Source organism: Chinchilla lanigera, unplaced genomic scaffold (assembly GCF_000276665.1).
Source record: "Chinchilla lanigera isolate Chin_1 unplaced genomic scaffold, ChiLan1.0 scaffold00044, whole genome shotgun sequence".
In the NCBI taxonomy this organism is placed as follows: Eukaryota; Metazoa; Chordata; class Mammalia; order Rodentia; family Chinchillidae; genus Chinchilla; species Chinchilla lanigera.
Window position 1 is genome coordinate 18,099,237 of NW_004955445.1, and position 22,715 is coordinate 18,121,951.

Genomic DNA, 22,715 nt, shown 5'->3' on the forward strand with positions numbered 1-22,715 from the left:
CCCGCAGCACGCGGCCTCATTGCCCAGAGCTGTGACCCCGCTCGCTCCCCCTTCTCAGGCTCCCTCTCCCCATCTCACTTACCCACTCCTCACCTCGCGCTCCCTGGAGTCACCTCCCTAACAAGCTTGCTCTCCAGTGCCTGGCACAGGCCTGCTTTGGAGGGCGCCAAGGCCCTTCCCGTCCTCTCCTTTGCCTTTTATTTTCTCCCAGAACCAAGTCTTTTCATGTCTAGATTGATGCATCTCGCGCACTCTAGCCCGTGAGCTGCCTGAGGACTGGGTCCTTCCCTGACTTTTTTGTCACGTGGGCCCTAGCCTGGCCTGGCGCTGGGTGCACAGCAGTCACTGAACATAACTGCTGAGTGACCGCAGAGTCCGGCATGTCATCCTCATCATCCTCTTCGTGACTTCGAAACAGCAGGCTGAATCTCTAGGGGCACGGAGGGTGGGTTGAGCAAGTTACTGCAGCCCCGCAGAGGTAAAGGAGTAAAGGGCTGCCGTGGGATCCACTGCAGCCCCTGCTGAATGCCGCCTCTGCCCTGGGGCTCCCCCCGAACACCCGATGAGATACATCCTCTGCTCTGGCGGCATTTGTGCCCTTGACCGAGAAGCTGCTTCCATCTGAGGACATCTTGCAAATCCCATCCTTCCTCCTCTCAGAAGCAGGAGGCAGCAAGAGGCTCAGATTCATTTGTGAGACTCTCCTAACAAACAGCACACATTGGGTGCCTCAAGAAACAGAGATTTCTTTTTTCACAGTTTTGGAATCTAGAAGTCCAAGGTCAAGCTGCCAGAAAATCCGGTTTCCAGTGATGTCTCACCTCCTGGTTTGAAAGAGGGGCCTCTTGGCAGTGTCCTCCTGCGGCCTTTCCTCTGTGCCCTGGGTGGGGAGGGAAGAGCCACCGAGTGTCTTCCTGTTCTTAAAAGGACACAAGTCCTATGAGAGGGGAGTCCTACCCTTTATGGCTTCTTTTCACCTTGATTACCTCATTACAGGCCCTGTCCAAACACAGTCACCTCAGGGCTTAGAGCTTCAACCTAGGAATTGGGGGAGGATGCAATTCAGTTCCTCACAGGCTTCAAATACAGTCCAGCCCAGCCCAAGCCAGACTGCAAAGAGCCTGGAGAAGCCAGGCACCCGCTGTGAGCTGTGCTAACCCAGCAGGGTGGCGGCTGCAGGATCATCAATCACCAGGATGCCACAGGGTGGAAAAAGATGGGCCTCAGATAGCAACAAAGATGAATGGGGAAACTGACATGTGATTAAACTGGGATCTTTCACTGGTAGCTGGGGCCACTCTGACATGGAGTTAGCTCAGCTGGCCTTGGGTTCCCAGAACCCCCCGGGGCAGCTGCCCTTCCTCCTACCAAGGTGAAAGGACTTTCCCTCCCACTGCACAGGCCCTGTCATCCCAGCCCTGGGAGGGAGGGAGGGGGAAACTGGACCAGTGCAGGTGCTGGGAACTGGTGGGGGGAAATACCATTGGTCCCCATTTCAAGCTGCCTGGCTCTTGTTAATAATTAATAATAATGAAAGCGTTGGAAGCACTTGCTATAGGTAATTCAGGTATGTTTTCCCATTTGCATCCAGCAAGCGGGGAGAACAGACAGCAACAGTTTCTGGAGCAAATAAATGAAAGGACAGGTGGGAATCATGTTTTCATTCATTCACCCAACCAGTCTTTATTGAGCACCTACTAGGACCATCATATCCACAGAAGTGAGAGACACCTCATGTGGTCTTTGACTTCACGGGGCCACCTCTTCCGGGAGTCTTAAATAAGATCGCTTCAGAGAGTGATCAAAGCTGGGCAGAAAAGCAGTGGAAGTGGTGTCAGCAACTTCGGATGGAGCGGTCAGAGAAGGGCTTGAGGAGGAAGGGACCTCTGAACTGAGACCCTGTGGTAGAAGCATCTGGCTGTGGGAGTGGGGGTGGGGTGGGACTCCAGGCAGAGGACAGTGCAGGTGCAAAAACTCCAAAGCAGGAATGAACTTGGGGTGGTGGAGGAACTGGAAAGGGGGTGAGTGTGGCTGACTACAAAGCAAGGAGGTGTCAGGGACATGGGGCCTTGGACTGGCCTCACCGGGATGTTGACTTAAGGCATGTGGGGTCCCTCCGGAAGCTTTTCAGTAGGGAGAGGGCGTGCAATAGGATTGAATGTATACTTTAAAAGGCCCCTGGTGGCTTCTGGATGGACAGGAGCGTTAGAAGGGAGCGCAGGGAAAAGCATCAGGGTCAGGGAGGCTTGGTGCCACCAGCCGCCGTTACTGGCATCAATCTCATCATCACTGCTAAGTGAATTACTTTCGGCCTGCGGATGCCTTCATCTTGAATCACTGTGTTATGAAGGGCAGCTCTGGAGAGGCCATCACCTGGCTTGGGTCAAGTCTGGGGAAGTTGTCAGAAATGCACATTCCCAGGGCAGGGCCCTCAGTGTGCTCGCAGTCCTGCCGGGGGTTCTGATGTACCACTAGAGTTGGAGGCTCAGACGGATATGCTTGTCTGCAGAATTCCTAAAGGAATCCATGGCCCGTGGGCCCAGGAGGAGGTCACCTCTCGAGGGTGTCCTGGAGGCATTAGTTTCAGTAGTGGGACTGACATTCTTCACTTTAAAACACAATCTGTCCCCTTTCCAAGCCCAAGGCCAGCTCCAGGCAAAACTGCACACTGCAGGAAGGATTCCCAAGGCAGAGGGGGCTGACCGTGCATTCTACCAGGTTTCATGGAGGACACAGGCCCAGGGGAAGGTGCATCCCCAAGTGGACTCTGGCTTCCCCAGAGTGCCCCAGTGAGGCTTCAGGGTCAAGGAACTCCCAAGAACCTTGGCTCTCTACCATTTCTCACAGGGAAACTTCCTGGTATTCCCTCCAACGTCATAGAGGAGGAAGTTGGCTGATTCCATGGACTTGTTGCTGCAAGACAGAGAAAAAAACAAAACTATTGGCCTCTTCTGGAGGCAGCAAGACCAACAGCTGCTTACAGTGGCCAGGGCTGGGAAGGCATCTTCACTGGTGTGGGGTCTCAGGTGGAAGAAGAGGTGGAGGACCCACCTGAGAGAGCTGGAATCATGACAGGGGTCCAGCACCCTGAGGCAGTGGGGCGGCACACGGTGAGGGCCAGTGTGGGTACTCCCTGCCACAGGCCACCTCCTGCTGGGCGCCAGAATTGAGGCCTCAAAGATGGTAGAATAAGTGGTGACAGATGGGACAGAAGCCTGCTGTGAGGGACAGACTCTCAGTCAAGATAGATTATGGATATTGAACTATTATGCATGATAATTATAATGATCATATACGAATCATACAATTATCATATGATGATTATAGGTATCCTGGGCTCAAGTCCAGGCTCTGCCCCTGATTTGCTATGTAGCTCTGGACAAGCCCCTTCCCCTGTCTGGACTTTAGTTTTCCAATCTGCAGGAGAAGGAACTAGCCTGGCACTTGCTAAGGACTGGCGACCTGAGACTCTCTGTGCCAGAAAGAAAGCTTCTGGGGTCTCAGGCTGCTTCTTGCATCTGGGAAAGTGGCCACATATCAGGCCCCACTAAGCTGTTTGGTGGTGCTGTGTGTCTTGCTACTTTGCTACAGGACCCTTTATATTGGGTTAATAATATCCCTTAGTTATTGCGGGCTGATCAGGTCTGAAATCTCCCGAATGAGTGTACAGCGAAGGCTAAATAAAAAGAAGCAAATGGAATGATTTCAGGGCTGCAGGAGGATAAAAGCCTTCTCACAGAATTTGAAATTCCCTTGGGACTAAGACCAAGATCCTCTCTGGGCGGCCCTCGTATTTATTTGCTTATTAGAAGAAGGGAGGGGAGTACTCAAGAAGGGAGAAATTACTCAAGGACTTCTCCAAGCAAAGTATTAAATTAATCCTTATTAAGGATTAAATTAATCCACTCAGGAGTGAAATGCCTGGGGCTATAGTCTTTATCCAGTTGAGATCGGATCCAGGGGTCCTTGGCTGTGATCTTATCCTCTGAGGCATCCCAGCTTCATCCACCATTACAGTTTTAATAGGGATTAGTGACTCACAGAGGTTCACTTACTGTGAGTCTGTTGCTCACTTCCAGGCTTTGGATAAATTCACAAGTAAAGCCAACTGGTTAATTTAAGTCCTGCTCGGGGCTGCTTCATCGTGGTCTCCATTGCCTGTGACATTGCAGCTTTCTGTACCTAGAACTCTTATATCACTCCCCAGACTATAACAGGTACATGATTGTGCATGCTCATTGTTTCCTGTATTTCCTACAAAACCTAATACAGTTTGCAACTTGGTGTTTATTTTTGTGGCTGTTTGATTTTTGTGTATCTCTTCTACATGTATGCTGATAAATCCAGGGCCTCTATCTGATCTTTTCCTCACTATTCTAGCATTCCACACAGGTCCTGGCCTGTAGTAGGCATCCATTAAATACCTCTAAAATGAACGAATGAATTAGATGATGGCCACCCTCATTATAACTTGGAGCCATGAATGTTCCTAGGAAGGTTGGAGAGCCCATTTGTGACCACCATAGAAAGGGAAAGCTGAGGGGCTGGCCCAGAGCATGTGTAAACCACCCCCCTCCCCATGGCCTTAAGTTCTGGGTGCTGATCCCTTGCCACACTGGCCTCTGGGCGGTGGCCTTATTCTGGATGAGAGCTGTCACAGAGTCTGCACCTTCTGAACCAGGGCCAATGCACTCTATGAACTGCCTCAGCAGTGGGGCCACTTTAGTGTTGAGGGCTCAGAGGCACCAGCAGGGAATCCATCACAGGCCAGGCCAGGTGGATCATTGCCAGTTTGAGAGTCTGTGGAGAGACGGAGCCATGTCCGCAGGCGCACTCATGCATGCCTGGAATTCACGCAGGTGTGCACGAACACACGTGCACGGACACCCGAAAAACCACAGGATGTGCATGGCACCCCCGCTGATCACGCATACACAATCCCAGTGTGTGCACACAAACACAACACGCTCATGCACATCCAGGAGTCAGGATTACAGGTGGTGCGACACAGCCGCACACCCACAGGTTTATATAAAGAGCGTCACCGCAAGCACATGCGCAGTGCAGACCTAACGCAGGGCACGCTCTGGTCTCGCGCTTCCCCCAGGAACAGTTCCGGACTCGTGCCCGGAACGCGCCAAGTGCTTTGAAGGCCCTTCCTTTCTACTACCCTCCTCCCCAGCCGCCCCGCACCCCACAAAGCGACCCCCACGTCCTCAACTCTCGCCCAGGCACACAGAGTGCTGCTAAAAATGGGGCGGGGGAGCTGTTTTCCAGGAAGGTCCCCTCACCCGGCCAGCTTCCCCTGCTCAGCCCCGTCTTCCCTCCTTCCCGAGACTCCGCCTCCTCCTCTCTGCGATGGGGCCGCCGCGCCACCTGGTGGTCATAATCTGGCATTGCTGGCGGTGGGAACCTGGAGGGTTCGGGCCGTTTCTCCGTTCGCTCGGGGCTGGAGGACACTCACCGCCTCGGGGCCGTCCGGCTCCTGTCCCTGTCTGCGTGTATCCTACGCAGCGAAGTCTTGAGGCCCCCGTCTCAGACTGGGGGCGCTGGCCGCTTCTGTCATTCAGTTTTCGCACCTGGGCAAGAAGCAAGAAGCACCCGGGCCAGAGAGATTCACGTCTTAGCCGGGGCGGTGGGCTGCGGGGGCCTCTCCTTGTCGGAGAACGCTTCCAGGCTGGGCTTGGAAATACTTATTTGTTGAACTAGGGACTGGATCACTGGTTTTGGGGGGGCATCTAGCCCCCGAAGAGGGTTTGGAGTGGGCGACTCTGAGAATGGAGTCATTTGAGGCTTCTGGGGGCGCCTTGTGGGACAGGGGCGCACGGCGCACAGACAGGGGCATCCCCCGGGCCACTCCAAGGCCGTGGGCATCGGGGAACTCCTCAGAGACCTGCGCACAACCAGATCCCAGGCGCTCGGCCCTGAGCACAGCCCGCCATTCCCTGGGATCTGACAGCGCCGCTGAACCTCAGCAGAACAAGATGACGTATAAGGCAAGGGCCAGGGCGACTTCTCCCATTTTTTTATACCTGAGCTGTCTGAAACATTTATATTAAAAGCACAGCATTTAGCTGGGTGTGGTAGCACGAGCCTATAATCCCAGCACTCAGGGAAGCTGAGGCAGGAGGATCTCAGTGAATTGAAAACCAGCCTGGGTTACATAGTGAGTTCAACGCCAGTCTGAACTACACAGTGAGACCTTGTCTCAAAAAAAAAAAAAAAAAAAGTATAGCATTTAAGAATTTCTTGAATTTAAAAATAAACTTCAATACAAAATTATAACATGGGGTCAGGGATATAGCTCAGCGGCATAAGCACCTGCCTGGCAAGTGCAAGGTCCTGAGTTCGATTCCGGGTACCAAAACAAAAAACCAAAATTATAATATGATGTGTTTCAGTAGCAACATCACCTCACAGGGCTGAGTGCAGAGAAAGTGGGATTACTGGATGCAAAGAGTAAGTAGGGGGTTATGACAGAGAAGCTGAGATCTGAACTAGGTCTGGAAGAATGAGCAGAGGGCACTACACCCGGCCTTCCAAAACAAGGGATGGAAACTCCAGGAGAGGGAAGGTCGTAAGCATAACTCAGGTGAGAAGCACTTGGAGAAGCAGCTGGCTTTAGCTGGCTTTTAGCAGCTCGGTGGGTTTAGAACACAGAGAGAGTTGGGCTGGGATGAGAAGGAAAACACTCCCTTGTGGGGTCTGGAGTAAGAAATCTGATCTCATCCTCCTTGAGGATGCAGGGAGGAATAAGAGGAAGGCTGGACGGATGGATGGACCGGTCAGTGGGTGACTAGGTGGGTGGATCCGTGGGTGAAGAGCTGAGTGATGGACAGGTGATAGATAGGTGCATAGGTAAAGGATGACGGTTGAATGGGGTGGGTGGGTGAATGGGTGGGTGATGATGGGTAGATGTGTAAGTGGGTCGATGGGTAGTGGGTGGTGGGTAGATGAGTGGGTGAGTGGATAGGAGACTAAGGAGGAATAAATGGACAGGTGAGAGACGAAGTACGCATCTCTAAGTGAGGGGGTGGCCTGAGTGGCCGGATGGATGGTGCGGCCTTGTATTAATGGGAGTTTGAGAGCTAGAGGGCTCTTTCAGGGTTCCGGCCCCACCCTTGACGTTCAGTAAGATGTGAATGTTGACATCACAAAGGTGTCTCCGTGCTCTTGCCCCTCCCCTTGTTATTCCTCGTTCCTTCAAGCCCAGGTCATGATAGGGACAGAGGGTAGCTCTGTTGTCTGGCCCTCACTTCCGTCCTAGGCAGAGCCTATGTTCCTGAGCCCTCTGCATCATTAGAGCTGTGATGTGAAAGGATTCTTTATGGGACCCTGGAGAGAACACATGGCTGCAGGCAGGCTGAGAGGTGTGGCTGTGGGAACAGAAAGTGCAGCCACGTCCTAGACCTGAGAGGAAGGGAGGAAGGAAACCCTGTCCTACACATGCATCCCAGCAAGGGTCTTGGGGAGACAGCGAGGGCTTCAACCAGATGGTACCCATGACCCTGGATGGCAGCGGCAGCGGGCATCTCACCCAGAAGAGGGAGCCAGCAGATGAACACTCTGACCCTCCCCTCCGCTCACTGCAGGCCTGGAAGCGCCTGCCAGAGCAGATCCTGATAGCACACATCATCCACACCACTTCAGCTGCCCCTTCTGCCAGCTGCTTCTCTTCCTTGGGGAGCCTGGCAGGGGGGCCCTTGAGGCAGGAAGAGATTGGGGACCGCCACTGCGGAAATATTCCACAGAGTCACCTGGTTGTGCTCTTCCTGGGCCACCACCTAGGGAAGCACACAGAGCTCCTCTGAAACCCCAGCACACCCTGTGCCTCCCAGTCCCCCAGAAAACCCTGACACTCAACGTGGATCACTAGGAAGGAGCCAGGAGCTGAGAGGGCAAGGGCAGGGTGTCAGCTGCAGCTTTGCCACTGGCTCAATCCATGACCTCTCTATGGCTCAGTTTCTTGTTCTGCAAAATGAGACTCAGAATTTTTTCCTTCCCTGGTTTCTCTGACACTGACGAGAATCTCGGTCAGGCAAGAGCCACAGGTCTAGAAACCACTGTAGATCTTTTCTCCATGAGCCCCAGGACAGCTCCTCCTTATTCGGGTCTGGCCCTACCCCCAGTGTAAAGGAAATAAAGGGAAGCAGAGACACTGGGGGAAAGGGAAGGGAAATGATGATAGCTACATTCTACTAGGTCTTCGTCGTATCCCTGGCCTGAAGTGAGCCCCTTGCGTGTACTTACCATCTCGTGAGTCCTCACAGCAGCTCCACATGGTGGGTTTTACCATTGTGCCTGTTTCACAGAGAAGGAAACTGGCCTGGAGAACGTGCCCAAGGGCCACACAGCCAGTAAGGACAAGAGAGGAGGGAGGGAGGGAAGGAAGGAAGAGGGATGGGTGGGTGGATGGATGAAGGAAGAAAGGTAGAAAGGAAAGAATGGCACGTATGATAGATGAAAGGAAGCAAAGGAGAAAGGGAAGAAGGGAGGGAGGGCGCGCATATGTTTAGCACTTGTAAAGAACGTCTTCTGCTCCATGATTTCTCATGTGTTAGCTCTTGTAATTCCCTGAACAGATAAAGTGCTTTATTAGCCTGTTACCGAAAGGGAAGCAGAAACTCCCCGAGGAAGGTCGAGGCCTCTCGCAGCCTCACCTGCCGGACAGCGTGAATCTGACCCAGGCACGGCCAGGAGGGTGGGTGCAGAGAGCTGAGTCGCAGCCCCAAGCTTCTGCATCCACCAGACACAGAGCGCACTCCCAGACCGGCTTTCCCGGGCACACCAGCACCGTGCAGTGTCCGAGGTGGGAGTGTTGCACGCTCCTGCTTCACATGGAGAGCTCCAAGGCCTCAGCCTATCAGAGGCTCTGAAAAATCCCCTGGAAAGAACCAGGGAAACTTGTTCCACCACCTCTGCATTTGGCCAGCTTATTTGTGCTCAGAGCCCTCTCCCTGGACCACCTGCCAGCGCCTTGTGGCACCTGTGCCCTGCCCACCCTGGAGGCCCTGCCTGTGCCAGCTCCTTTGCTCCCGATAGGAAGTCTCAGGAAAGGCCCACACTGGTGGCCACTGCACTCCACACCCGAATGAGCAAACACCGTCAGAGCCGTCGGAGCCGTTGCTATGTTTGTGGCTGAGACAGTGGAGGTGACTCACTTTCAAGGTGTTGCAGTTGGGTTCTGCGGGGGGCTGACAGGCAGAGTACCTGCAGAAGAAGGAAGAGGGAGGGCCTCAGTCTCTGGGATCTCAGGGGTGCTCCCTCCTCGGGCTGGAGAAATTCAGAGTAGGAAAATCCAGCAACTCTGATATCACAAGACTGGGCACTGTTCCCTGGCTAATGTTGATGCAGACAGCCCCGACCAGTACTGGTCAAGAAGCTCACTGTGCTTTTTTTATTTTTGAGACAGGGTCCCGCCATGCCATTCAGGCTGGCCTTGAGCTCACTTTGCAGCCCAGTCTAGTCTCGAACTTGCAACGATTCTCTTGCCTCAGCCTCCCGAGTGCTGGGATTACAGTTGTGCGCCACCACGCCCTGCTCACTGTGCTTATCTTGTAAATAAAAAGCAAATACACACACATGCACCCCATATGTCCACACACCTAGGTCTGCCGTCTGAGAGCTGTGGCCCATGGTCAGATGCCACCAGGCCACACATCCTCCCAGGAGGTGCAGGGATTGTAGCTTACCTGTCCTGGAAAGCAGGTCTCATGGAAGCCTTCTTGTGGAAAGGATTGAGAAGGAAAAGCTATCCCACACCTGGGTCAAGATCGCCAGAGGGAGAGGGGTGGACATTACAGAATTCAAAGAAAGCATTCACCGGGGCCAGTCAGGACCAGTGGCTGAGAGTGGGCTGACACTTGAATGGACACACAGGGGCCAAAGACTGAGAGCCAGGGCCTTGTGCTTACGACCTGTGTGGCATTCATTCACTTCCTGACCAATGTCAGGTTCCTGCCAGGTGCCAACCACACTGCAGCCCAGGGCTTGGGGACTCAGTAGCAAAGCAAGCCAGCCAGGTAGACACATGGAGTTTCCATTTCAGCGAGAAGACCTGCATAAACAAGCAAATAAATAATCTTCTCTAGACAGAGATTTGTACTATTACATGAAGAAATTAAAACATCAACGACAGGCACCATGCCATCACCACACACAAGGTGAATATTTAAATTTTTAAAAATTATTGTCTTTAGCCGCGCTGTTGTGGCTGTGTAGATGTGCTGAATTGATTCAAAGCATTTACTTTTCATGGTCATTTGTACTTTGGGGAAGACCCAGAGTCACATGATGCTAGAGCTGGTGAATCAGGTGGATGAGGACACACAATGTTTGCGCTTAACAAAAATTGCTGTCAATGTTTTGAATCAGTTCAGGACAAAAAGACACTCATGAAAGAGGACTTTCAGAACTGCTTCAGAAAGTGGCAAGAGCAATGGCCAAAGTGTGCTCAGAGAGGAGGGGAGTGAGACAGAGACAGAGGCAGAGGCAGAGGCAGAGGCAGAGACAAAAGAAGAGACAGAGGCAGAGACAGAGAGATCCATGCTGACCTGTAATACATTTTAAAATTTTTGCTCGTGCACACAGGCAGACAAATGTGCACATGTGTGTGCCCATAGACACACAGACAAACCTGACATCAAGAAATGGAAGAAATTGGCCCACTTGTCCATCCAAGGACTGATCAGGATTTGTGGTTCCCAAATTCTCAGCTTCTCTTTTGCACACATGTGCACACATGACAGGCATGCACACTGGCATATACCACACACATACAGTGCACACACTTGCACACATGTGTCTACACCCGTGCATGCACATGCTTCCTGCCTGTATAGGTTGGTACATTGTGTCAACTTGAGAAGTGTGGAAGTGTACCTCTGCGGGGGGCCAGGGTCCTTACTTTGTAAACATCCTGAGCCTGTGCAAGAGGAGGGTGGGGAGATGGTGTGGGCGGGTAGCTTCCACACAATGTAAAGGTGGAAAAGGGGCTTGCTCTCTCCTCCTTTCTGGTCTTGCTGTTTTTGCTGTCTTCTGCCACCTTGAAGTACTGCCTCTGTGCCACACCAAACCGCCTGGGAGCCAGCTGATTATGGACTGAAGCGTCCACAAACTGTGAGCTAAGTAAACCTTTCCTTCTTTAATTTTGAGCCTCAGATATTTTATCTTAGCAACGAGAAAAGTAACTAAGACACTGCCCCATCAGCCTGAGGTCACAGGAAGCAGATGCTGGCAGGACCAGGTGGCCCTGTCTTCCCACCACGCCCCCTCTCTGGCCCAGGTCAGGCATCAAACTCTCCTCCCTTAGGAGGAGGATGGGGCTTGGCCATTCACTGGGTACCACAGCACAGGCTGGGAGGTGCTCAGCAGTGACAGGGGCACCGGCAGCTTCTGGAGGACCTTTTTGAGCAAATTGGGTGCATCATTGTAATGGACCTCATCCCAGCTAAAAAGGCCGGCACAGAAGTCTTGCTCCAGCTTTTGCTCCAGGCCCTGAAGGAAGGAGGGAGGAGCACTGATAAGAAGCTGGCCTGAGGCCCTGCTTGACCCCTTGTCTGGGCCTCAGTGTTTTCATCTGCAACATGGGGACAATGGGAGCACCTCCCTTGTAGGTTGACCTGGGGATCAGATGGCCTACTGTGTGAGGTCACTGAGCACAGGGCTCCACTCAGTAACTGTCAGTGTGACCCCAGGACCCACACTGTAAACAATCATGCGCTACTGGACCACCTCCATACTTCCCAACCCTCCTGGAATCCTACAACCACATAAAGACCAAAAACCGAACACCAAGCCAGGAGCTGGATTCTTTCCCGGCTTAACGCACATGCCAGGGTACAGGGAGATAATGCAGTTCCCGAGATTTAGGGGAGGCCAGACGGTGACCCTGGCCTGGGACCCAGGCATCCTGAGAATATCTTCCACGTCTCTCTTTTCCAAACAGGACAGCAGCTATCAGACAAAGAAACCCGCACTTAAACAGGCGACCTTGAGAAGTGGGATTCAAACTGGTATATTTGTCCCCTGTGGAAAGCTGGAAGAGGAAGGCACTAAAATTGTTCAAGATAATAACAGAGCTTTCTTCTTCTTCTTCTTCTTCTTCTTCTTCTTCTTCTTCTTCTTCTTCTTCTTCTTCTCCTTCTCCTTCTCCTTCTCCCTCTCCCTCTCCTTCTCCTCCTCCTTCTCCTCCTTCTTCTTCTTTTCTCCTTCTCCTTCTCCTTCTCTTTCTTCTCCTTCTTCTCCTTCTTCTCCTTCTTCTTCTTCTTCTTCTTCTTCTTCTTCTTCTTCTTCTTCTTCTTCTTCTTCTTCTTCTTCTTCTTCTTCTTCTTTTCTTCTTCTTCTCTTCTTCTCCTTCTCCTTTCCTTCTCCTTCTCCTGCTTCTCCTCCTGCTTCTCCTCCTCCTTCTTCTTCTCTTCTCCTTCTCCTTCTCCTTCTCCTTCTCCTTCTCCTTCTCCTTCTTCTTCTTCTTCTTCTTCTTCATCTTCTTTCTTCTCCTCCTCCCCCTCCTCTCCCTCCTCCTCCTCCTCCTTCTTCTTCTTGTTCTTTTTTGTCTTTTTGAGACAGGGTCTCACTATGCAGTTCAGGCTGACCTTGAGCTCACTTTGTAGCCCAAGCTGGTCTCAAACTAGCAATGATCCTCTCGCCTCAGCCTCTGCATGCTGGGGTTACAGGCATGTGCCACCACGCCCAGCCTAATAGGGCTTTCTTGACCACTTCTGTGAGTCAGGCAACGTCCTGAAAGTATCATACACATTCTCTCATTTAATCATTAGTAAGAGAAGGATACTAGTGTCATACCTGCACTTTAAGGATGCTGAAAGACAGACTTATGGAAATTCAAATTGCACCTAAAATCTTGGAGTGAGGAGGTGCAGGGGAAGAATTTAAACCTAGTCTCTGTGGGTCTAAAGCCCAGTCCTTTAGCCCTATGTAGGCATCTCACAGTGGCACCCCAACCAGCCTCTCAAGAGCCAAGTAAGCCTACATGGGGAACAGTTTACCGCTTCCAGGACCAGTGGGACTTGGGTGCCAGGGAGGAATCCGTGGCCAGCTTCTAGTAGGCTGGCAAGGGACACCCCAAAAAGGCAGGTGTCTTCAGGAAGAGCAGAAGGTGCAGCTCTGCCTGCCGTGACAGTGGGGCTCCTACCCGTAAGTTCTGCGGAGTGACTAGAATCAAACTCCCCCTGCCCCCAAGGACTGAGCTGTCCAGAGAATGGCTGGACCCAGACTCTCCACATCGCTCTAGCAGAGCATCTGGCTAATGAACATGTTAGATATGTCACAGAGCAGACCCCTCAGCTGGATAATAAAGGGACAATGTGCTGCCGGGGAGCTCGGGAACCACAGGTCATGACAGTCCAGATAGAGTGTCTTGTTCTGCGCAGATGTGACAAGTTCCTATTCTCCAGGTCCTCTCAACCATCGTGGCCTGAGGTCTCCCCTGACAAACACCTCCTTCCACATGTCCTCTACAGTTTCCTTCCTCCTCCCTTCTCTGGGCTGCCCCTCCTCTGCTCGACCCATCCCCTGCTCTTTCTTAGCCACCATTCCCTTGTCTTTAAAGAGACAAACAAAAAAATCACAAAGCACAGTGCTGATAATGACACAGTGAGATAAGCACTTCTGCAACTATCAAAGGACAATATACAGCAAGAGCTTAGTTAATAAGTATATTCTAAACTAATCCTTCGAATCTCTAGTGCAAGGACAGATCTTTTGCACGCTTCTAAATTTGAGTCTGGCAGTGGCCATTGTAGGCCAATCTTGTAAATTTCTGTGTCCTGCATTAAATCTGGTTCAGAGCATGTGCAGTCTTTTGAGGAGCCTTCCCCCAGCCCTGCAAGCTCTGGTAAGCACTGCCTAATAGTTACCTATTCCTACTTTTTGTTTAGTCACACAACTACCATCAATACAACTGAATGAAATTAAATCATATTTGTAGAATACTAGTAAATATTTGACCATGGTCAAAGGTTAATGTGTGATATGATTAGCATGATTAATTATCATGATCAGTGTTTAGTGCGAGGAAATGAAGGAAGACAAGGTACTGTTATTATCTCCGATTTTTAAGGAATAGGCACTCACTGTTTTAAAAGTGTGTCTGATGTACTGTGTATGATTATGTAAGGATATTGTCACTGGGAGAAACTAAGTGAATGCTCAGAACACAGGAACTCCACGATATTGTGTTTGTAATTTCTTAAGGATCTAAAAATTTCAAAATACAACGTTTTAAAGAAAAATGCCATGTGAATGCATTGAAGTGCTCCTATATTGGAAGGGGAGGCATTGTGAGAGTGAGGCAAGTTTCCTGAGCAGTAGAGCATGGTGGTCAGTTGGGAAGGCTCTAGGGTCCTGCAGCTGTGGTCCCAGTTCTGGCCTCCATGACAATCAACACTGTCACTTTGCTTTACTTCTCTTTTTTCTACCTTATAGTGGGGTTGCAATAACAGCACTCATCTCTCAGGGCAAGACCAGGCTACAAGCAGGTGTGTGGGGCATCTGGGATGATTGCCCAGGGCCGGGCACCACTCGGTGGAATGTTACAGGATTCTCCAAGCATGCCATGAAGTAGCCCATGAAGAAACTCTTCCCTCAGTAACAGCAGGAGTGTGAGAGACCGCACTGCAGGAGAGTAGTCAGAATGCTGGTTATCCTGGGGTCAGGGTTCGTGGAAGGGCATGGGAGAGGCTTCAGGGAGGTGGAAGTTTCTGTAGCTTGACCACATCAGGTTGCTCACAGGAAGTCTGGGCACATTAATGGATTATACTTCAATCTTAAATACCCAAGTATAAGTGAATATTGGGATAATTGAATACTTAGGGGGGAAAACACCAAAAAGTAAAGGATTGGGTCTCCCTCACATACCAGACACCAGAATTAATCCTAAAAATAACTAGGAAAAGTATTGCTAGATAGTTATCCATTTTCTGGAGGAGGGAAGGCTTTTTCAAGGATTAAAGGCAATGAAGAGTTTTGGTGAAAATGCTCATGAAACTACCAGACGGTGAGCAGCCCTGACCCCCAGCAGTCACTCAGTTAATATTTGTGATACCAATTAAATGAATGACTCAGCAATTTTTTTGCTGGATGCCTGGCAGTGTGGAAGTGGGAGAGGAATGGGACAGGCCATGCTGATACCTAAGAACATCTGGGTAGCATCCTGGCAGGGAACCCAGGCTCAGGCACAGATGCCTCTCGGGACAACTGAGTCTCCATGGGAGCGCTGCAGCTTGTTCCAGGTAGGCAGAGTCCATGTTGCAAGCCTCTTCCTTCCCAGCCTGCTCCATCAGCCCCAGCCTCTGCTACTTCTGGGAAATCAAAAGAGAGTGGCAGTCAGGACTGGCTACCAGGAGGCAAGTTTTGTTTATTTATTTATTTATTTTTTTTTGAGGGGGGTGATTCTTTTTTTAATACTTGTTTTAATTAGTACATGTTTGCAGTACATCATGATTACATTTCTCCTGGGTAGTTGGTACATGTGCATAACACATCTTTTCTATGTCCCCTTCCCCTCCCCTTCTTTCTCCCTCCCTCCATCTCTTAGTCCTTTTCCCACTTGCAAAAGATCTATCCCTGTTTCCTATTATTTTATTGATACATTGGGTTTGTCATATAAGAGAAACCATGTGATGTTTAAGCTTGTGTGTCCGATTTACTTCACCTAACATTAGGCTCAGGACTCAGGCCCACTGCCCTGGAAGTGATTTCCAGGCTGAGGCCTATTACCCAGGAAGTGGTTTCCCAGCCACCGATTTTTATGGACCAATGTCTATGGACATAATGGTAATGGTTCCTGTAAGGACCCAAGTGGTCACCTCAGGATTCCTTCCTGCTGCCCTCAAGCAGGAAGGGAAGGAACTAGGAGGAAAAGAGAAATGCTCAGAGGTATGTGCATTCTCTTATTTCACTTTGTACAGCTTAGAGGTTCCCAAAGGCCAGGAGAATAAAGGCCACTTACCTGGAGGAGACTTGGAAGCTGCAGAACTGAACTGGATCCATTCCATTCCTGAGTCTCATTTTCTGAAGGCACTTTCCATGCAGATTACAGATGATGTCCAATTAGTTCTATGGGAAACATGGGATACTCAACCCTGGGAAACAGGAGCCATTCACGACCTCTTCTCCACAGAAGGAGCAACTGAAGCTCAGAGAGGTTAAGTTGCTTGCCCAAGATCCCACAGTAGCTAAGCTAGTGGAAAGGGGTACTGGGGCCCTGGCATGTCTGGCTGCAAAGTTTATCATTTTAATCATGTGTTATGTCACTTCAAATCTGCTCCAAGAAGGAAGATGCCCATACTGTCAGGCTTCAAGTGTCAGCAAGATATGTGAGTGGCAATAAAAGAGTATTATGATTGTAATTTTTCTGATTGTACTAATAGTCATGTAAAGAGAACCTATGCTTTCAGGCCACCTAAGGGCACACAGTGGCAACAGGCATGTACACATCTGCATGTACAGCAAACAAAAACATGCAACACGAGGACACAGTGACACGCAGGGAGACACATGTGTGCAAATACACACACAGATCTGCAGCAGAATCACTTCCTCTCTCAGGCTGTGGTGGAGACGGGGCTTGCAGTGACCCTTATGCCACTTACCCCTGAACTGAAAACTTCACAGATGTCCCTGACATCTCTGATGGGTGATTTGTGTTGTCTTTGGGCTAAGCAGGCACAGATATACAAAACGTGGCACATGGCAGCCATCTGGGTGTGTGTCAGGGCAGATAGGAGCCCCTGGTGATCACCATTCAATCCTAGGTCACCAGTGAGGCCAACAGGCCTGCGTCCTCCAGTCACTAGGATTTGGCTTTCTCTTATGCCATCAGAGGGAGAACACCATAGGAACGGACCTAGCTCCGGGTAGGCCGCACACACAGGCCTGAGCCTCACGGAAACACATGCTCGCTAGGCCATGGAGCTTCTGCACAGCTCATCATGAGGCTCATTAACAAAGGCAAAACTCTCCATGGGGAGAAGAGCTAGTGTGGCATCTAAGAACTGATGGCATTAGCCAGTCTCTGGCCCCAAACCGGTCGCATCCCAGCCCTCGGAAACAGAGGCAGCTGAGCAACAGCCTGTGTGCTCTGATTCCAGTACGTAGCCACAGGTTCCCTTCCTCTCCAAATCTGGCAGAGGCCACTACAAAGCCACAAGGCCCTGCCATGCAGGTTGGCAGACACGAGGTGTACCCTTGAGAGGCCCCCTCTTGTTTATGTGGGCCCTCCTTTGTGACTCCGCCCCTCTTTTTGTACCTCTACTTTTCGCCTTGTGGCTCCATCCCAGCTTGGAGGCTATGGTTCCACCACGATGCCAGACTTTCTTCACTTGTGCGGGATCCTTTCCCCAGCCTGGAAGGCGGAGTTACTCGCTCCTTTATAATGTTTATCTGAATCCAGTTATCCCTGTCCAATCATTTACCAAATATTTACCCCTAGTCATGGGCCATACTTCTTACTTAAACCTTTTTTTTTTTTTTCTTTTAGAGACAGGTTTCATTATGCAGTAGAGGCTGGCCTTGAACTCACTTTGTAGCCCAGGCTGGCCTCAGATTCACATATCAATCCTCCTGCCTCAGCCTCCTGAGTGCTGGGATTACAGGCGTGTGAAACCATGCCCGGCACTTAAACCTCTTTTAAAAGGAAGCAACATCGCTACCATAACTGGAAGACTCAGAGTCACTTGCCATCAGTAGAAGCTAATGGGAAAAATGAATTCCCAGCATCCTTGGCTGCCTCTGCCCTGGGAGTCTGAACACACCTCTGTGATGATATTAGTTGTCCAAGGTTTCTTCTGCTCCACTCTGATCCTAGTCCCTGCGTTTGTTGGAATCAGATTGCTGGCCAGGGCCTGGCACAGACAGGCTGCATCTCCTAAACCACCACTGGTCTCGCCAGGGATTTGCAAGTCTTGGAGCCACTACCCGAGACCATCAGCCTCAGGCATCCTGCGAATCTCATGTGGTCAGTTCTGTGACCTGTGGGCCAGCACAGCTCAGGCTTTGAGTGGATGCCCTACTTATCCCTCGTCTCCTGAAGAGGAAAGGGTGGGGCATGGTCATGCACTCAGCTCCGTTCCCAGCCCTGAGCACACAGGGGAGAAGGGCTGACCAGGGCCTGGGCTCATGGGAGTTGCAGTCTGGTGGGGACACAGACAACACACAAATAAACACACAATAATCAGGGCGTGAAAATTGTGCCAAGTCAGTCAAACCAACCAAGAGACTAGAGCATGAAAGAGACAGGGCCACCATCACAGAGGGAGCTGGGTGGCACCTCCTGACGAAGTGCCAGGAGCACAGTGATTGGACAGCACAGGCCACACAGGCAGAGAGGGCAGCAAGGACCAAGGGCCTGAGGCAGGAACGTGCTTTCATGGTCCTTCTACAGCAAGGAACCCAAGGGGCAAAGGTGCAGTGACAACCCCAGGTGGTGGCCATGTCCACAGACACCTGGGTGAGAAATCCTCTGAGATGACTCCGACCCAGGCATCCTCGATTGTCACGTGGGAGACGCTCTGAGCAAGAACTGCCTGGCTGAGCCCAGCCAACCCCGGAACTGTGAGATATAATCAGTGTTCACAGTTGTTCAGGGTTGCTTTGTGCTAAGTTTAAGGGGGTTAGTTACAGGGACATGTGGCTGTCTCCTACTTGAAGGGAGATGGGCAGACATCTGAGAGTTTCATGCAAGAGTTTTAGAATCCCACTAGGAAGTGAGCTTCACAGAGAGAAAAGATTTTTGTAGTCCACTGTAGCCTTGGCACGTCAACAGTGCTGACATATAAGAGGTGCTCGGTAAACATTTCCTCAGTGACTTCCTCGCAGAGGGAACAGAGTCTGATTCACATTATTAAGTTACAGGGTCATTTTGACTGACTCCCTTGCTTCAGATGTTAGGGAACAGGGTTGAAGCATGGTGACCATAAACAGCATAATGCAAGAGTCCAGGCAAGAGAGGAAGCGTTTTCATACCCCAGCTCATGTCAGGACCCTGCCACATCTCTCTTACCAGTATAAGTCCCTCCCATCTGCCCTGCAGGCCCAGCTGGACCCTCTCACACTCAGGGAGCTGACCCCCCACCACCACTATCTTCTTCCTTCAGCTCCTCTCTCTGTTGGATCTGCTCCTCCTCCATCTGGACGCCATCCACAGACAAGCTCTCCCTGTAGGACAGCCAGGCATGGCAGCAGGGGACCCCTTTGCTGAGGTGGATTTACTGGGCCTGCAGAGGGGCCAGGGCTGTGGCTATCGGGAGGGAGGAAGGAGGTCAGGCCAGGCAGTGCCTGTCCTTCAGCAATGACAGACACATGGTATCTCAGCAAACTGACTGGTGACCCATCGTCCTCTAGAATGCTTGGAACAAGAGATGCTGCTGCCCAAGACGGAGAAGGGGCCAAGCCACTCTGCCCGCTACACCTTCCGCAAGGCCAGCAGCCTCTGACACGCTGCATGGGAGTGAGCTCTTCTGAAGGAACACAGGGCACCAAGTGGGTGACAAAATCCCAGGGCAGCGCTTCACTGACCACACTGAATTTGTACCCCAAATGTCTGTATCTCCTTCCACCTACCTCCTTATGCTTGAACCCCTATGCCGTGGCCCTGGTTTTCCTGTTTGTATCTCATGACCCCTCATTCCCTGTTCTCCCCAGCCAGATCTGCCCAGCAAATGAGCCTGTCTAGCCCTGTCATGGGGCCAAGCCGAGAGAGTGAGTGGGTCAGGGCCAGGCACTGTGTGGAGAAGGTGGAGGTGGAGGGGCCGGTCTTCCACAGGAAGCAGAGAGGAGACTTTCCCTGTATAACTGTGGAGAGAGGGGGACAGTAATTTCTGGGTCCTGGCTGCAGTTTTTTATGACTCAGCCTAGAGAACTCCAATCTCTGTATCATGCCCTTTAATTCCCCTCTTCCTTCCAAGCTGCACTGAATGAATTTCCACTTTGTACAATCAAATATTTCCAGGATAAGACAGAGCAATATTCCTGGTCCAGATAAATTACAGTCCAGGGCTTCAACTGAGTTTGGAGATTATGTCTCTATACTGCTGACCAGAATCCTTGAAAAATGTTTAGGTTGCTAATAATGCCAAAAATACCAGACTGGAATCAACACTGACCCAGACACACAGCCACCAGATCATTAGCTGCCCTTGATAGACCAGAGGGAGGAAGAATAAATCCCCAGATTCCATAAATATGAAACAAGTATGTTCTGCAAATTCTGTGGACATCTGAGCTCAATATCTATCCCTGGCAAGATTCTCAATCTCGCTATTCTATCTGGAAACAGACCAAAAGCAAAGAAAACAGTAAATATAGATGGCTTAAATTTCCCTGTTGGAAAAGAACATTCAATTTGGGTTTTTAAAGTCTTCCACATGCTGTTTTAAAAAGGTACATAATGTAAAATGGCAAAGGGTAAATGTAGAAGGATAATGGGCTGGGGTGTAGCTCAGTGGCAGTGTGACTAGGCCCTGGGTTCAAGCACCACAAAAAAAGAAAGAAAAAAATAGAAAGATGGCAAAATGTTGGATAAATGCCAGCAAACAGGACAGATAACCAATTATCCTTTCAGATTAAGATACATTCTTAGATGAAAGGATCACATCCATATAAACCTGTGACAAGAACTTCCATGTACCTAATAACATAGAAAAAACATAAACAAGCACAGTTAGAAATGTGAAATTGACAGGAACAGGTAATTTTCCCACGCAAATCTGGCTTTCCAGGTACTGGTTTGCCAGTTTTCAAAATCTCCCTCTCATACTTTCTGTCTTCACGTAATCTATCCCCTCTGCTAGGGACAGGCCTCCTTGGTCCTGGATACTGCATCCTCTTCCACAAACCCTGGCCACTGCCCATGGCCTGGCCCCAAGCCCTCGCTGCACTAGAAACCATTTTAAAATGCAAGCTGAAGGAGGGAGCGTCCTCATGTGTGGTGCTCTGCGGGAGGGCAGGGAGAAGGACATCACAGTGGGCAAGTGGGACACCAGGGTTCCACCTACCATTGCTCAAGTGGACATTGCAGTTGTCTACTCCACATCCTCTCCCCTCCTCCCCATAGTGTTCCAGCTGTGGCCTCACCCCCAGCTCAGTGACACCACCATATGAGGGACCGCTAATAGGTATGGGGTTATTTTGTGGGTGATGAAAGTTCTAAGATGGTTTGTGGTGACGGTTGCACAAGCCTGTGAGTATACAACACACTGTTGAGTTGTACAGTTTAAATGGGTGAATTGCATTAGGTTTCTTTTTTTTTTTTTTTTTTTTTTTTTTTTTTTTTTTTTTGGTTTTTCTCCGGTACCGGGAACCGAACTCACGACCTTGCGCTTGCCAGGCAGGCGCTTTTGCCGCTGAGCTAAATCCCCAGCCCTGCATTAGGTTTCAATGAAGCCCAAATCATTCCCAAGTTCATTTGTGTAGGGCCCAGAGCTGGTCTTGGTTGACCCTCTCAAGATCTTTCTGTTTCACCAGTTGAACAGAAAATATTTGCAGATTGCTTTTTACATATTCTTAATTATTTTTCTTATCATAAGAAGTCAATGAAGGGGTTGGGGATTTAGCTCAGCGGCACAGCGCCTGCCTGGCAAGTGCAAGGTCGTAAGTTCGATTAGTTCGATTTCTGGTACCGGAAGAAAAACAAACAAACAAAAAAAAGAAGTCAATGAAATAGAAAATTAGTAATTCCCCTATGATTACTACCACGGTATGCACACTAATGGTACGCCCTGTGTGTATCTGGAGTTCTCTCCAGGCATGTTCAACCCGGGGCCAGCCACCGTCTTCACACCAGCCACACCCAGAACTCAGCTTTGCCACCAGGCCAACAGGAGTGCCAGGTATGCGGGACATTGGATACTCTGCTGACGGTCTGGGCCCTTACAGTCTTACCTGCATGGCGCTGTTTACTTGACGTACTTGTCCAGGGAGAAGTTAAACCACCACCACCACCCTCCTTTTGAGATGCTTAAAATGGGTTTCATCGTGATATTTTTTCATAAGCACTAATTTTTGGACGATTTGCATTTGTCAGTATCACAAGTCCTTTTGCAACAAGGATCCTCCTGTTGATTACTTTGCACCTTTGGGTAGAGATAAGGAGAAGACAGTCCTGGAAGCAGACTTCCCCAGTCAGAGTCTGTGAAATGTTGACACATCTGGTCACATTGCTCTTGAAAAAGATCACTGTAGTGGATTTTGTATGTTTCTTTTGCATTCACTTTGCTCCTAATGCCTACCTGGCCTCCTGCGTGGGGTTTCTTGTGGCCTCGAGTCCTTAAAGCTGGATTTTGCCCTCAGCTTGAGGCACCTTCACTGGTGTTGTTTCCTGCCCCCCATTTCTGAAGCCATGGTCTAGGACCCAGAGCCAGCTCCTGTATGTGTGATTGGTGCATCACACAGAGCCCATGCTGAACAGGGTCTCACACTTGGTTTACTGCGCTGCTGTCACCCTCTTGAAACTCTTAATAATTTTTGAATAAAACCAGCCATTCTCTTTTTGCACATGGCCTGTCTTGCCAGTACCTCCCCCACAGCCCTGGCCATGCCTCCCCCAGCTCCCCTCCCATGCACTGAGGTCAACCGTGAGCTGCAAACAAATCCATCCAGAAATGTATCTAAATGTGGAAAGCAAAGAAATCTCCAGTCTGCCAGTGCCCCAAGAAAGAGAAGTCACGTGGCCTCTCTCCTGCAACAGCTTGGCCATTTTC

At 50.4% G+C, this 22,715-nt stretch overlaps 1 protein-coding gene across 1 annotated transcript; it reads right to left on the minus strand.

The window, feature by feature from the left end:
- Nucleotides 1-253: 253 nt before the first annotated feature.
- Nucleotides 254-21,989, minus strand: Arhgap40 (Rho GTPase activating protein 40). The gene is given in 21 exon segments (XM_013518245.1): nt 254-430; nt 4,617-4,730; nt 4,732-4,800; nt 5,465-5,481; nt 5,484-5,537; nt 5,540-5,692; nt 5,838-6,037; nt 7,257-7,676; nt 7,678-7,784; nt 8,661-8,828; nt 11,345-11,376; nt 11,379-11,496; nt 11,884-11,955; nt 13,005-13,297; nt 14,671-14,753; nt 15,148-15,311; nt 15,918-16,024; nt 16,027-16,038; nt 16,607-16,827; nt 19,084-19,212; nt 21,916-21,989. Coding segments are annotated over 21 exon segments (2,784 nt in total).
- Nucleotides 21,990-22,715: the final 726 nt, after the last annotated feature.